Genomic DNA, 16,405 nt, shown 5'->3' on the forward strand with positions numbered 1-16,405 from the left:
CCTCATGTATACCACCGTGAATGGCATCCTGTTTACTTAGGTTACTGATTGCATTGCCTTTGGTAACTTTGACTGTAAGGAAAACTGTGGTGAGAAACCAGTTTACCTGCCATTTGGCCTCGTGTAAGGTGAGGTTCAGTAAAGTTTGTCAGTTGTGTCAGTGCTGTTTTCCCGGAGTGATGGTCCACTGGAGCTGTGCACAACATCACACGCTAGTATTGCACCTTCTTCAGTTCAGGAAATCACTGGTGTACGTACATGCATGTGAAATACTAACGCGGCATGTAAAGAAATTCACCTTCCTGTTGATTGCACTTCATTGCATCGTCTTGAGTTTGTAGGGTTACTGGGTTGTTACGAGACGACCTGTAAACACTTTACTGAACTTTTTGTATGTGCGTGTAAAAGACAGAGGCAATCATTGACTGTTTATTTATCCGTCCTGTCATTTGTTCACCATCTCATCTATTTCTCTGTTTTTACCACCTTGCTAGTTGACACGCTCAGTGTGTGCAGACGAACCCTCACTCATATGTATCCCGTCGCCGTGCTTGTTTATGATATTACATCTGGTTTTTTATGTCAGTCTTAAAGAGGGTGGGAAGTATACGTTTAGCTTTCACTCAGGCTTCAGGATGTTTGGATATCAGATGTGTGTTCACCGCGTCTACGTCCGTGCAAGCAACTCTTTGTTAGTATACACGTGGAAATAGAAAAGAAGAAAAACAAAAGGCGTCTAAGCGGACGGGCTCGTCTCTTTCCTAGCCTCCCTTTCACTTTCTGCAATCAAAAACGGGAAACATGAAATTAGGCTCCACATTCCTCGTTTTCGCTGGTCCCCCCCCCCCGTCCCCCCGCCGATCCAGTGAGAAACAAAGGCCCAATAACAATAAACACTCACTTCCTGGGCCTTACTGCCAAAAACAGGATGTTTGTTGTGTGCTGTAATTGACCCTCCTTGAAGTGTTAGTGGTAAGGTATGGAGGAGGACTCTCAAAAAAAAAACCCATCTGTTTTCACTAGGGGGAACCATGACAGTTCGCACACATGCATGCGTGCTGGCATGCAACCCACATATGCACAATCTCACTGACATACTGAAACCGTATGCCAGTTTATTGCTCATGGCCACGATACACTTACAAGTAAACTCCTCCTTCGTTTGATTGATGTTGTGTTCTGGCCTGAGAGCCAAAAGAAGAAACAGACGTAACCAAACTGAGGATGCAAGCACTTGATTGGTTTCGGAAGACTGTAATGACACCATATGAACACTGGGTGGGGCTGTTTGTTCATGCTAACCTCACTAGGCCTGTAATTGGTCTATATTTCTGGCACTTCTCTGTTTCATAAGACCAGATTGAAATGTATAGGTGCTTATTGGCTCTAGATGTACTTTGATAATTGACTGTGATAATTGTAATACATGATTTACTTCATTTTTGACTACTGACTTAAATTGCAGGGTTTTGATTGGCTGGGAGTGAATAACATAAAATCTATTTGTCTTCTGCAAGTGTTACACTGCAGGATTGATGAGGTGGACTGCATATGCTCCCCATATAGTGAGGCGTCCCTATATATGAGTATGAGCTGGAGGTGGGGTGTGTGGGTGTGGAGAAAATAATTAGGGACTAGAAGAGATATATAAACATAAGGAGGGAGGCAGTCATGAACAGGACAGCTGTTAAATGTTTGCGCTGGGGCGTTTTAGAATGTGTTAAATCTGAAACACATGATGAGCGTGCATTAGGAAGAGATGAGAGAGTAAGCGTGTGTTTGAGTGTGCGTGTGAGGGAAGGACTGACAGTGTAGTAAACTGAGTGGTTAATGGGGAGAGAGAGACAGAGTGAAAACTGGGAGGAACAGGAGGTCTATGGCAAAGGATGCTTGCGGGTGATGCAACAGTGACACCCAGTGGGGGTTAGATTGGTGTATTTGTGAGCTGTTTATAATGGAAGCACTTTTTAGCTGCAATAATTGACCCTGATAGTACAGGCTTTGTAACTTGTTTCTTTGTGTGTGTTTCAGCCTAAAGCCTGTGCTCAGCACTGCTCCATATTCTTGGTTGTAAACGACATCTTCAGGTGAGTTATGTGTGATCCATACATGTAAGAGTGATGTGTTTATGGTTCATATTTTGGACAGCTTTCTGTATTTTTTGTTGTTGCAAATAAGATACACTAAGATTATCTGTCTGTTTCCGACAGATCCATCCTGAAACAAGCTGAAGGAAATGAGCCTGTTAATAGTCTAATCCAAACATTTACCTGCTGTTTCCTTCGGGAACTGGCTCTGCAGCAGCAGCAGGTAGGACCGAACTTCACAGCAAAATATCCAAATTATGTGGCCCCAGCTGGCCTAGTGGTTAGTTCCCGCATCCAATGTACAGAGGCTGTTGTCCTCAAATCAAGCGAGGCCTGGGTTCTACTCCTTTCCTATATGTCATTCCCTATTCTCTCTCTCTCCCCTGTTTCCAGCCCTATCTAAATAAACACATAAAAAGACCACATAGTAATAATCCAATCTTTAAAAAAGATCCAAAATATATGACATCAATAATTTTTATGTCTGGGCTGCAACTAAAACTAAAAATATGCAGCAAGTCATTAAACCAAAACAAACTGCTGTTTGGTGACACCTCCGCTATTCTGAAGCCTCTGCTCTCCTCCAGCAACAAACCTCCAACCAAACCTCAACTCAAGTTCACACGAAGTAGTTGTGAATGAGAACGCACCATAATTAAGCACCATTAAGCGCAAGCCTGAGCTGCAATTGCCGGTGTCCTGCATTGTTGTGTTAGCAGGCCAATGTTAGCACACTTTGGTTAACTCATAGCTTCACATTGCACATAAATTAACAAAGAATGACTGTGATCTAAAGACACTTATGTGGCATCCAAATAAGCAGTGAGTATTTTATTCTTCTTTTCTCTAGTCCTGTCCGTCCCGTCCATGTAAACACAGCCCGACAACAATAAGCGCTTCTCGCTAATTGTAGACACTCATGACTCAAGAGAGATATTTACATATACTTGATATCCTCTGTAATTAATAATAATTCTGCTGTATTTATGGATGATATATCACACATTCTTCCTCTAAAGTGATGTTTGGTTACTAACAGCAGAGACAACACAATCAGGTATCTTCAGATTTTAATCACACTTCTGATAAGCTGTTGAAGTAATTCTAACATATGTCCCTTTAGTATCCAGTGCAACAGAAGACTTGAGCTTCACCCACTGTTCACTATAGATATCCAATTCTTCTAATTCACCATCTTTGCTGGAAATAAAAATATGCTCACTTAGCTGCAGGCTTAAGCACACCCCCAGGGTGCTGAACAATTACCTCGCCTCTTCAGGCAAATTCACTTAACATTTGATGAATCCTCCACATCATTATCACCTGATCTCCAGCAGGGAGCTCGCTGCTTACACACCACAAACACACCTTTGCCGAGTAGACAATTAACGCTAATCACTTTTAAATTTGCAGGTTTACATGCGTACTAATAAAGCACCTGCAATGTGTAGAAACCACTTTTGTTACAGTGATGTGCCGCAACACGCCTCTCAACATTTCCCAAACTCTACGCCCCAACAGACTCCCTCAGATACATATCACTCCGATGTTGCAGAGGGGGCCTCCCTCTTCACTCACATGTCAGCCATTACTGTCAAAATGCACAAAGACCCCAGATGTGTTGGGACATACTGTAGGTGTGATTTATAACCTGCTATACAATCTTTCTAATGTAGCCAGTAGATGGCAGTGCTACAGTGTTTTGACGGTGAACCCAGCTTTAATGGCTGTAGTCACACTCACTAAACGCTCCCTATTACATGCTACATTAGTCACTAGCACCTACTGTATCACCGCTACACAGCCTTCCATTCTAAATGTCATTTCTCAGGCTTTCAGAGCTCAGTGATGTATGAGTTCAAGGTAAGTATGATTTACATTTACGGAGCTAAATTTGTGCTCTGTATTGTTTCAGACGAGAGTATCTCTGAAGGCCTGGTTCCCACAGTCACCTCAGAGGCTGCTTGTTCCTCTCCTGACCCTGCCGTCAGGTCAGTGCTTATACACACACTCGTCCAAAGTGTGTCTTCCACAGGATATTTCCCTCTGAGAGAATGCACAAAACCCTGCATTGTGAGACGCAGTCCTGTCAGGTATTTTTTTAAACTCTGTGTCAACAGAGTTTTCCTGCTGCACAGTGAATGGGCTCCTGTGTGTCTTACTTTTGCTAATCAATTATATTTCTTTAACAACTGACTTCAGTATTTTATGTCGGATATAAAAGTTGACACACTCTGATCTATAGAGAAGTTTGGGGGGCGGGGTCAGTGATCCAAAATAACTAGCTTGTTCAAACTTATTAAAGTCACCTGACATTACATCAAAGTTCAGGCTGAATCAGATATAATGTGTTACATTAACACACACTGGACTTTTCTGTTTCCACTGCACACTGTGTTTCATTCTATACTTTTAGATAGTTCTACTTACCATCATCTTGCAAATACTGCCTTAGAGAGTATGATGATCATTTTTACTTGATTTGTATGATCAATGTTTATGTGTGGGAAAATGTTTTATTAAAGGGATGCACAGTAGAGGAGGTGAGTGCAGGGGCACAGCGGAGCAGTGCTTATCAGTGTGTGCCCAGACTGGCCTGTAGGACAGCAATGATTTACATGAATGGAGCCATTTAGGGACACACTGGAGCTCAGCCAGAACTCTGAGTTAATTATTACTGTGCGTGTGTGTTCGTGTGTTCGTGTGTGTGTGTGTGTGTGTGTGTGTGTGTGTGTGTGTGTGTGTGTGTGTGTGTGTGTGTGTGTGTGTGTGTGTGTGTGTGTGTGTGTGTGTGTGTGTGTGTGTGTGTGTGTGTGTGTGTGTGTGTGTGTGTGTGTGTGTGTGTGTGTGTGTGTGTGTGTGTGTGTGTGTGTGTGTGTGTGTGTGTGTGTGGAGGGTAATTTTTCACAAGAGACTGAACGGAAATGGTTCTGTGAAAAGTTAAGGATATGAGGTTTTATCATGATTTGCACTCCTTCTGAAAAAAAGTTCTTAACGAAGAGATAAGATTGCATTGTTAAAACACGGCTTCAGGGGAAGACCGGTTCAAGATATCAAGCACTTGGAATATTTTTTTGCAAGAGTTTGTTCGTCAGCCTGCAGTGTCAGTTAGATCGAGGTTTTTAGAGCAGAGTGTGGTTTGTGGTAGGAAAGTTATTTTTGGCTGAACAATGAGCCATGTGAGAAACACCACGCTGGCCCTTTAAGCTGTTAAAAGTAATAACTGGAAAACAGGAAAACGTAATTTTCAAGTTCTAACAGTAGTTGATCCAGTTCTGCTTGGAAAATTCTTGTGGCTGATTTTAATGAAGTTGTCTTTGAAGGTGATTCAACTTAAATTGCTTGTGTTTACCCTCTGGACTGAATCACCTTTTTTTGTTGTTGTTGAAGTATTATACATCTTAAGAAGAATAGTTTAAGATTCTCGGAAATAAACTCAGTCATACGTAAAGTTGTTCTGTAACTATCACAAGCTGCTTGTTGGCTTAGCTGGGAGGAAAATGCTATTCTTCTGTCTCCGTCCAAAGTCACAATATTTATCTATGAACATCCATGTGGTCCACTCGTTAAAACTGTGTATATGGTATTGTTTGTCAAAGTGTAAAACAGACTTTTTAAATTCAAAATCATTTCTCAATAGCTGTCATATTTGTTGTTTTTCTTCCCTTGGTACTCAGGAGACATTACTGATTCATGACCGTTAATGACGGAAATAACTGGAAATTAACCAATCATCATTATTGTTGAAGCTCTGTGAAAAATTACATTTTGTTTGTTTGGTTAGTGGGAGGACATGCTGGGGATTTCTAGGTAACAATGTTACAATTTTACAACTTATTGCTTTTCCTTCAGAAGATCTTTTTGTCCAATATGTTTACATCTGAGAGTTTATACAACACCAGCAAGGTCATGAGCTCTGACCTCTTGGAGTTGAGTTTTGATGTCAACTTAAAGTTGCATGACAAACAAGTTACTGTGTCAGGTTAAGAATTAGTATTAACATTTCCAATAAGGCGACCAGAGCCGACCACTTAAGAAAGCAATGGGTAACGCCACTGACAACACGTTCATTTTGTATACAGTCTATGGATTCATCAAAAGCAAATATGTACATTATGTATTTCCCCTGTTTCCAGTCTTTGTGTTAAGCTAATCATCATCACATTTGTATTACAAACAACCATCCATCCATTTCTCTATATGGCTTGTCCTGTTTCGCGGGGTTACAGGAGCCGATCCCAGCTGTCATTTGGTGAAGGCACACAATGGACTGGTCTCCATTTAATCCTAGGACCAACATGTAGAGACAAACAAATACTCACAGTCACACATACGGGCATCTTAACTTTTACTCATATTGTGTGTTTGGATAACCTGCTGCTGTAACGCCACAATTTCCCAGTTTGGGATCAATAAAGTAATTCTATTCTATTCTATTAAGGATCATCAATTGGCCTAACGAGTACCCAGAGAGAACTCGTGCATGTATGGGGAGAATGCATCAGTCAGCAAATTCACCAACGACTTGGCACGACTTCTCATCTAAAAGAATGAATGAATGATGCTAAATGTATTTCCCATGCTGTCGAACTATTACATTTAGTAGGCTTTGAATATTGTTCATATAAATGATCTGTATATCATCTACAAGTGTTCATTATGTTTGTATGTCTGAATGTGTTCTTGCAGAGATGCCTGAGGATGCTTGGAGACGTCACCTGAACTGGCTCAGTCGCTCATTACAGAGACTGACAGAAGAAGAAGAAGAGGAGGAGGGAGATGAAGACAGCAGCAGTAGCGCCAGTATAGAGTGAGAGCGAGAATGTGTTAATATCTGTCCGCTTCCATCATCCTACCCAATGCTTGTGTGGTGCTCTTATTTCCACGAGCTGCTGTCGAGGGGTTGGTTAGTCAGATATTTTCCCCTCGTATCACAGCAGAGAGGTCCTGGTGCGCTCTGTGGCTCGTCCAAGCGCTCATTAGAGACTATAAGCTTGGGAAAGAGAGAGAGCTTTGGAGAAAATACGCGTTGGAAAGTCAAAAAAAAAAAAAAAAGAGTGCGAAAAGGAATGTAGCAGAAGAACCAAAAAAAGATACCAAATCAGCATGAAATACATAAAATTAAACATCCTAGGTCTGACGGATTAAGAGAAAAAGAGGATAGAGCATGCAGATAAGAAGCTCAACCCCGTTGATGTCGTAGATATGTAGACGGCTGACTTGATACCCTACAGCTGCGGTTTTTAACGAGCCCATTATCCCAACCGCCGCTTCATTTTGGAGCTCCATGCAAAATTCCCAAAACATTGTTCTGAGCCAGCGGTGGGAAAGTAGTGTGTTGTGTTGCTCCCAGTAAAGATGCAGCTGCCAGGGCCCTGCAGCAGGGCGTTCAAGGAGCCAAGGCGAGAGAGGGGAGATGAGGAAGATAGCTCTAACGATGGTATTAGGGAAATACGAGAAAGACAGTCAAATCGATCCTCTATCTTCAAGTCGTTGTCTCATTGTTGCAGCTGCGTGGCTCAGTTTCTTCTCTTCTTCTGCGTAAATCTCCCCCCTTTTTTAAAAAAAATCTTACAGTAATTCATGACTCTTAAGTTCCCTCCTCCTCTTTGTCTCCGTTTGTTCATCTTCAGGGCTGCAACTAACAATATTTTCATTATTGATCAACTGTTTTATACATTTTTTATGGGATGAATCATTACTTGTCGATGTCACAACTGGGAATATCTAATGAGATTCAGTTTCTAATTCTGGATCAGATCTGTGTAAGAAGCTTGTCTCTCTTTGATCAGACATTGTTCCTGTCAGTGGAGGCAGGTCTTCTACCCCAAAAACAGTGTCTCATTAACTAAGCTCTTGTGATGTAAATTTCCCTTCCTGTTGTGAGAGGGTTTGTGTGATGCACTGGAAACCAATGAAGAGAAAGCTTCATACATGCAGTGACAAAAACAGTGGTCGTGTTAATTCACTGGAATGCATTTAAGGACTTCTTTAAAACCTTCCCCCTTTATATCCTTTAAGTTTCCAATACCTGGGTTTTATGATCATCTTTATTTTACAACATTAGTTTTGTATATATTCACAAACATTCCTTGGAAACACTGATGATGGGATTTGTAATCACCAGGCTATTTAGAGACTTGATGAGACCACCGAACTAATCTTCGTTTATAAATATTCAGCCCCCTATAAAGAACTGTTTTTCTGGTAGACTTGGGAAATTGGGTACGAGTTGAAGTTGGAAGAAATGATGGAACATAAAATGTGTATCAAAAGGTTCCTCTTGCTTTGTTTTGTCAGAGCATTTTACCAAATCTCTGCAGCCGACATTGACGTACTTCATTTCATCTTCACGAGTTGTCACTTTCAGTTATTTGTGACACCCTGTCTGCTGATGAATGGCGGAAGATGCAACTGAAAGTTCTGCAAAAATCATCTATCTGGATTGTGATGACAAATTTGTGGCTCAAAATTGTGTTTCCAAGTTCAAGAATTCATTTCTATGCCTATTGTAATCAAACATTACTTTTCATCCTGCCACATATGCTAATGTCTTTATTATTTCTTTATCCTCCGTACGGAAAGCCAGCTCAGCCAGCGCTCTATCCGCAATAATGAGCCGTGTTCCTCTTCCTGTCCTGCAGGGGGCACCACACAGTGTTTGAGGCCTGGTTCCTGCTGGTTCAGTGCGCACACTGGCTGCAGGTGGCTGTCCAGCTGCTGGTGACATCCGGGCCTGAGGACGGCGGCCCCCTCCTGTGGCTGCTGACTTTCTACCACCACCCCACCAACAGGGGGCACCACAGAGCACAGCAGCTTGTAAGATTTCTTTTTTTTTTATTTTTTTATTATTAGCTATTATTTTAGCTTTGATTGCACATTTTCTCTACCGCATTGTCTGTGGCGTTGTCGGTAGGTCCACTGCTCTAGTTCAAAACAGACTGTAGCCACCATGACCTCAGCTGTTGGTTAGAATAGTTTTTATAGGACATACGTTTAGTGTTTTTACATCTTTGAATTTTAAACACGTTACATGACCAATATCGACAAGTGGGTGGAGCTGCCCTCAATGCACATTTCTACACCTCTATCCTGAGTGACAGCACCTTGTTAGCATATTGACAATCACCAGGTAGCCGGGTACTTCACACTCTCAAATATACCCTGAATTTCTATCCTTTGTACTTTGAGATTATAACTCACAAAAATAACATCAGTGTTTAATATTGTGGTTAACATGCTAATCATCTTCATGCTATAACTGTTGTTGTGAAGCTGTTAACATACTGATGTTAGCATTTAGCTCAAAGCGTCACTGTTTCTTGCTCCAAGCAGCCACGAGCATGGCGCTCAGTCTTGCATTTTTGCATCATTTCATTTTCAAAACACTTTTCAAACAGTGCTGTAGCTATCTGTAAAGGAACAACACCGAGCAATAAGAACACACTTGACGTTTCCTTCCTTGATGTCTGGAGAAGTACGTTAAGAACTGCAGGTTTTAGGGCTGTCAACATTTTTCAATACTAAAACAGTACAATCTCTGTTCCTCTGTTTTTTTTTACGGTATAGGTATCAGAAAGGACTTGAGCTGTAAAAAAAACAAACAACAGCTCTCTGACCAAAAGCTTCCGTGAGCCAAAGAGAGAGAGCACTGTCTAAGTTTCATACATTGGCAACGTATTTGTTAAATGTAGTCAGTGTGCAGGAGTTAAGCTGCATTGTTTGGTAATTACAACAAAGAAATAGCCAAAACTGTGTGTCTATGACTTGTGGTATCTGAACAGGTATTGATCATTTTAGATTTTTACTAGTAGCATATCAAAGTTTAAAACTCTGATGTTGTGAAAACTCGAGGTATAAGGCCAGTCTGTCTAAAGACGGTTCATCACTCAACAACACGACAGCGTGGACGCTTTGTGGTCATTTGCTCTTGACAGGTCAGTTGTCACGGAAAGCCGTAGAACAAATCATGGGAAAGAAGAATAACACATTGAATAATAAATTATGGATGACCTCCCATCGGACCAGGAGAGAATGAGGCGGTGGAAAAGAGAGAGATAGATGCAGGGTGAGGAGGGTGATGTTGTATTGATTTCTCAGTGAGTGTCTGGCCAGCTGGCCTGAGTTTCATCTCTCTGTCTCCTGTTTGTCCGCCTCCTCTCATAACCCTCGGAGACTCGCTGTCTTTGCTGCCATCTCTTCCATTACTATCTCTCCTTCCTACTCACACGGGGTTGTCTTTGTTCCGCATCTGTGAAATACTATTATATTGATTTTTCTATTTGGAGGAAAGAGACTTTAAGAAGTCGTTCTTGATTTCGTTGTGGTCTATAAACAAACATCTTTCTGCTAACATTAGACAATCACGTGACCTGTTATTTTCCAGGTACGTGCCACTGAAGCATGGGAACACCTGCGCTTCGTTTTTATGGTCTCACCTGGCCCTCCTCCTGAGGAGCGCCTGCAGGCACTGGTCACTCTGCTGTCACCACAACCTCAGCAGCCATCACCGCCCACAGTATTGATCCTCAGCCTCTTAGTCAACGTTGCTGTTTTCTCCCAACTAGCTCTGAATGGATCAGCAGAGATTTTACAGACGGTGAGGAACCTACTGTACTTATCAATTGATTCAAAACTTTTTAGGTGTGCAGGGAAATTAAATAAAAACAAACAATAGCATGGATATTTTTAAGTTTATTTTCATGTATTTTTTTTGGGGAACTTGAACATGTAAAATGACTTTAATGTTTATCTAAAACAGGGGTCTCCAACAGGTAACTCGGGGGCTACCGGTAGCAGGTTTTCAGTAGCTCACCTATAGGTTGACTGAAAAATAAAAAATAAATCTGACTACAGTAAATGCACCTCTTCCCACTATTCATGTATTTGGCCCATAAAAACAAGTGTAAAGTAGTAATGTTTTATTGGACATTGATGTGAATTTTCAGCAACATAGCTTACTATGTGGCAGAATAAGAAGTGTAAAATATTCAAAAAAAAAATGTTTGGACCTTGATGTGAATTTAAGATTATTGATAAGCACTGGCTTATTGCAATTTCCCACGTGTACAAACAGCAGCTTAATCCAGCTGATGTGTGCGATGTAAATAAATGCAAGCGATTTGATGCAAGTAGCTCTTGGCCACTTCCATTTTTTCAAAGTAGCTCTCAGGTGAAGAAAGGTTGGAGACCCCTGATCTAAAACATGTTCTGACTTCCTTCTTTGCTTCCAGGTAAAATGACGTAGACTTGAGTAGTATGGGTTGATACTGATCTCCTCTCCGATCCTTATGCAATCAAAAAAATATATAATTTGATTGAAAAAACACTGATTTTGACATTAACTAGTTTTGACTAACAGCATCATTCCTTTTTTGTGAATGTGACGTGAGGACTTATATGAAACCAGGAGATTCTTTCAGGCTAATCAGTTATTAGATTGGTGCACTGACAGACATACTCGACAAAACCAAGTCAGAACACAGCAGAACACCTCCATCTCATATGATAATGTTGAGTAAAATATATACCAGGCCAAAAAAAAGTTTAATACTCCAATTAACATTTAATTCTGCTTTGAAGATGACATAAGATAAGACAGAACTTTATTCATCCTGAAGGACGTAATAGAGAGCCAAAAAGAGCCTCAAACACAAGTGAAATAAAAGACAACTGTTAAGCGTGAGGTAAACACACAGAAACAGGACCTTCAAATAGAACAGCAATAGAAGTATGATAAGTTCAGTTACGAAAGTAAGGTAAGTAGAAATGCACTGGCAGTCATGTTGCCAGTAGTATCTGCAGTTGTTCTGGGAGGTGGCATGATATAAAAAAGTTGTAATTACATGTCTGAAGTTGTTTGCTGTTCTTTTAAAGTCCTCATTCATCTTAAAGGATGTTTCTTTAGTGTTCCAAATAATGCCTTATCATAAACCAATTTAGTCATTTTTTTTCTGCACTGTTACAACCGATATATCTTTTTGTATTTGTGTGTGTGTATTTGTGTGTGTGTGCATCCAGGTGGTGGAGGGTTCTGGTCTGGCTGATGAAGCAGCGAGTCTTCTCAGCTCACTGGAGCTCAAACTGAACGGAGGAAGCTGCTCGTCAGGCGCTGCTAACAGAGTTCATCTCAGGATCAAAGCTCTTGGAAACGCACTAACACATACGCATGAAGCATCGAGCCCTGCTGAGAACCAAGCACACACACTCACACTCTAAGAACAGGTGAGAGTGCATACCCTCCCCCACACAAACACACACACAAACACACTTATTAATGCAGAGAACCACACATCAGTGAGTTCATCCTCGGCTCAGGGTTTTTCTCCCAGACACCTTTGCAGAATGACAAATAGCCGCGCCTATTGTGTAGATATGCTGCGGTACAATGACAGGAGTGTGTCAAAACAGCCCGGCGAGGACAGATTATGTGGAGAGGCAGCAATTATACGCACAGACACAAAACACGACTACAAGGCCCACAAGGACACTTGAGCAGTGACAGATCACACTGCAAAGAAGCAGCAGCTCGTACAGCGTGTCACAGTCCTCCCACTCACATAATTGTCTCACAACATAAATCCTTCACGCTACACATGCTGACTGAAAGGCATTTAGGTTTAGAGGATGGGACAACCAAACAGCAGTTATCTCTGGATTATTACACTTTGTGCTCAAATATGTGAATATGAATAAAAATGTTGCAGCACTGAGTATACTATCAAATGTAAATAAACTGAATTTCACGTCTTTCTTGATGAACATTTTCTACTGCTTCATGAAAAATGACTCAGTTCTTTTGCATTTCATCCAGAATTTCTATTTTACCCTGCTTATATTTATGTGTCACATACTTTATTACTCACTGACTCTTGCTAGAGATTTACAGAAAACATTCAAATGCAGGCTGTAATATCTACATGTTTTCTGGTGCCAAAGCAAAAATGATTAAATTCTCAAATTACTCTTAAACAGGGATCTTTAATATTTTGTTTTCTCTTTTTTTTTAAGATTTACGTTGGGGCTTTTTATGATTTTATTTAAAGATAGGTCAGTGGATAGAGTCAGAAATCGGGGAGAGAACTTGGGGAATGCAGGAAAGGAGCCACAGGTTGGACTCGAACCCTGGCCATCTGCTTGGAGTACAGTGGCCTCCGTACGTGGTGCGCGCACCAACCACTAGGTACCGGAGCCCGTCTTTTGTTTTTGGTTCATGATGTGTTCGTTTTAAATTTGATGATCATGCAGATTTGTGTAAGAGCAAAAATAGGGCTTTAGATGCAGCAGTTACCAGTTTCATTTACTTTTTATGGCTTTTTTTAGGTCCCAGACCAACGATGTCATCCCTCAGATTAAACTCAGTCATGTTTCAGCTACAGAATTAGTCCATATAACAGTCGTCATTATTATGATAAAGGCTGGGTTATAGCTGCTTCTTTGGCACCCTTAAAAGCACAGAGGGACCTAAAGTTTTATATCAGACATACGGTAATTGACGGGGTACATTTATTCTCCACTGCCTTCTGTAACCTTAAAGAAAAGTGTAAACCAATGCAAAAGAAGCATAATACCTAAAAAGATTCTTTAACTTCTGAAGTTTACTAGAGTAGAATACACACGACCAACACCCGTCTGAACTCTTACAGGCGCACATCCATTTTTCTGCTCTGGGTATGTGAAAAATAACTTAAGTTGGATTTCACTCTCATTTTTGTCCCAGATGTAAAACAGCAGCAACTGAGACGTCCTTGAAATGAGAATGTGTCTGTGACGTTTGCACCCAGTTGAATAGAACTCAGAGGTAATAGACATGAACGAAGATAAGGTTTGTACTCCTCCTGTGGTCGAATAAGCTGACAGAAAAGACACACGCTGATTTCATGAAATATGATTTTTTTTTATTTGACATGAAAATATCAAAGATTTGTGCTTACAATTAAACAAACAGAAGAAGTTTACAAAAATACAAAAGTTACAAAAAGCAATTCTTAACTACACTACACTACAGTGTTATTACAAGCTGGAGTGAAGTCATCTGTTATGTCTGAACCATGACTCGCCTGAAAGAGTACGTCCAGTCTAAACTGTTAACAGAACATGACTTCAGACTAAACAGATGTGAACTCACACACACACACAACAGCTCAGGTTCTTAAACATGAATGGAGCTTCTCCCTCTATATGCATGTATAAGGTGGTCAGATTTGTAATACATGGCTACTTTTTAATACCACGTGTTTTGATATGATACTAACTCCATTCATCTTTTTACCAAAACAATAGAAAAAGTATCAAAGCTTTACAAAAAAAAAACTACAGCTCTTCAGTTTGCCACCAGAGAAAGCGAGCACTGTCTGAATGACACAAATACGTTGATAATATTTCAGTGTTCATGACATTTAAACAGCGTGCAGAAGTTTGCCTGCAATCTTTGGTGATTAAAAGCCTGAATATTAGCTGCCTAGGACTTCTCTTTCTGCTGCTTTTATCCAAACAGGTTTTGTTTTCGTTTGAATTTTACCAGTATCGTGTTGAAGTTTAAAATCTGGCATGGTGACAACCCCATCCATGAAATATCCTTATTATCCTGTTATCTATCAGTTTTAAACCAGTGAGAAGATCAGAATCATTTGAAAGCCGTAGCGTAGTCAACAACATTGTACTTCACTACAAACAGCTTGTAGCACCAGCGATTTTTTTCCAGCCTCGAATGAACACATCTGCTGCTTTACAACTTGCCAGTTGGCCTTGGCTGTGGAGTAAAAGCACATCCTCATGGTGTTCACACTGCTGAGCGATTCTGCAGCATCCCCTCTTCTTCTGAGGAGCTGAGTGCTGGACCCCCGACCATCCTTTGAGCCAAACTCCTGTCATCTCCGCCCGTAATCAGCTGCCTGGAATAGAAAGATACGCAGAGATTTGAGCACTAAAGAACATTTGGTGGATATCCTAAGTCCTGGCTGAACTGTGTAAACCTTATATAAAGGCTAACACTGAATACTGTGGGTTCAGCTCAGGACAATTGGTCTATATGTTGTCGTGAGCCCGACCTGTGCTGGGTTTTTGAGTTGGATACCAACTGACAACATTTGTCTCTTAAACAAGGTAAATAAGCACACGGTTAAAGAAACATCTAAAAACAATTGAAAATATTATTGTCAGTGCCATCTTGTGGACACTGACAGTATGTCTCACAAAGCTGCAAACAGTATCAGCATCTATTTCCCTTTTTTGTTGCTGTTAGTTGGAAAACCCTAAAAAATACAAAGAAATCAAAATGATTTACAAATACCGGATTGTTGGTAATTTAATTTGTGGCAATTTCCTCCTGAGTATTTGAAAAATGTTCCAGCAATTGATATGGATAGATGCATATGCCTGCAGCTGGCCCAACTGATTTCATAAAAATAAGAAGTAGTTCTTTTTCAAAGCAATGAAGGATTGCACTCAAACATGATATTATAAATTAGTACAATTAAAGTGAAATCATCTCTTCCTGGAACCAAATATCAAACACAAAGGATGTGACTTGTGGGGGGAAAATCCTTCAGAATAAATCTCTTTCGGTTAAACCACACAACAGCAGCTCTTGTGTGTAAGGGAAAGACAGCTTTATGGAGAGTGACGTGGTGTTTGTTTGTTCTGTGGTGAGTGGACTGGACTCCTGTTCCTGCTGAACTGAGCCAGTGGTTCTGTAGGACTGATTATCAGCTCAGTAGGCACAGGAGGCCAAGCCCAAGTCTGTCTCCTTCTCATGAAGGACTGGCTGGCAGTGAACACACATTTTTCCCCTTTTTCTTTTTTTTAAGCAGCGTGTGTAATGAAGCAAAAAGCAACGCTAACTCGGGCTGCGTTCCGCTTTGCCAAACCAAGAAAACAAACAACTGTCGGTTCATTTACGCTGTTCAGATCGTCTGATTTCACGAGGCGGTTAAAGGTTTGACAGAAAACATAGACTATATAAAGAATGGACAGCAAAACACCTTGACTCAAGTGAAGCCAAAAGTCATAAACCCTGCCTCCTCCATGTTAACAGATGGGACCCAGATCAAACTTTCAGAACAGGCATCAAGTATTTTCTCAAACCCAGTATCGACGTGATCCCGCCATTTTGTGTTCCAGTCATGTTTTTTCTAAGTTATTTGATAATATAAAAACATATGAAATCCCATGTGACAGCTCTGTTGACTCTTGCGGTGCTACGTGTGCTTGATTAGCAATTAGCCTACACAAGAGCCATTGAACTTTCCATAACGATGAGTGTCTGCTTCAAACCGACTCGTGAATCTGTTCTACTGTGGATCTTTTTATCTGTTAAA

The 16,405-nt window shown here is 40.8% G+C and overlaps 2 protein-coding genes across 3 annotated transcripts in view; one reads left to right on the plus strand and one right to left on the minus strand.

The window, feature by feature from the left end:
• fancc (FA complementation group C) overlaps nucleotides 1-12,848 on the plus strand; it is a 35,270-nt gene extending 22,422 nt beyond the window's left edge. For both annotated transcript variants that reach the window (XM_061038778.1, XM_061038777.1), the window contains 7 exons: nucleotides 2,032-2,087; nucleotides 2,211-2,310; nucleotides 4,003-4,078; nucleotides 6,777-6,897; nucleotides 8,732-8,906; nucleotides 10,474-10,686; nucleotides 12,108-12,848. In XM_061038778.1, the coding sequence (XP_060894761.1) occupies nucleotides 2,032-2,087; nucleotides 2,211-2,310; nucleotides 4,003-4,078; nucleotides 6,777-6,897; nucleotides 8,732-8,906; nucleotides 10,474-10,686; nucleotides 12,108-12,305 (939 nt within the window). In that variant the 3' untranslated portion in view covers nucleotides 12,306-12,848. The remainder of the gene's footprint in view (nucleotides 1-2,031; nucleotides 2,088-2,210; nucleotides 2,311-4,002; nucleotides 4,079-6,776; nucleotides 6,898-8,731; nucleotides 8,907-10,473; nucleotides 10,687-12,107) is intronic.
• An 811-nt stretch (nucleotides 12,849-13,659) lies between these two features.
• Nucleotides 13,660-16,405, minus strand: part of aopep (aminopeptidase O (putative)) — an 86,832-nt gene continuing 84,086 nt past the window's right edge. Inside the window, exon 18 of the mRNA XM_061038779.1 lies at nucleotides 13,660-14,980. The gene's annotated coding sequence lies outside the window, so the exon portion shown is untranslated. The remainder of the gene's footprint in view (nucleotides 14,981-16,405) is intronic.

This window comes from Labrus mixtus, chromosome 5 (genome assembly GCF_963584025.1).
Source record: "Labrus mixtus chromosome 5, fLabMix1.1, whole genome shotgun sequence".
Classification (NCBI taxonomy): Eukaryota; Metazoa; Chordata; class Actinopteri; order Labriformes; family Labridae; genus Labrus; species Labrus mixtus.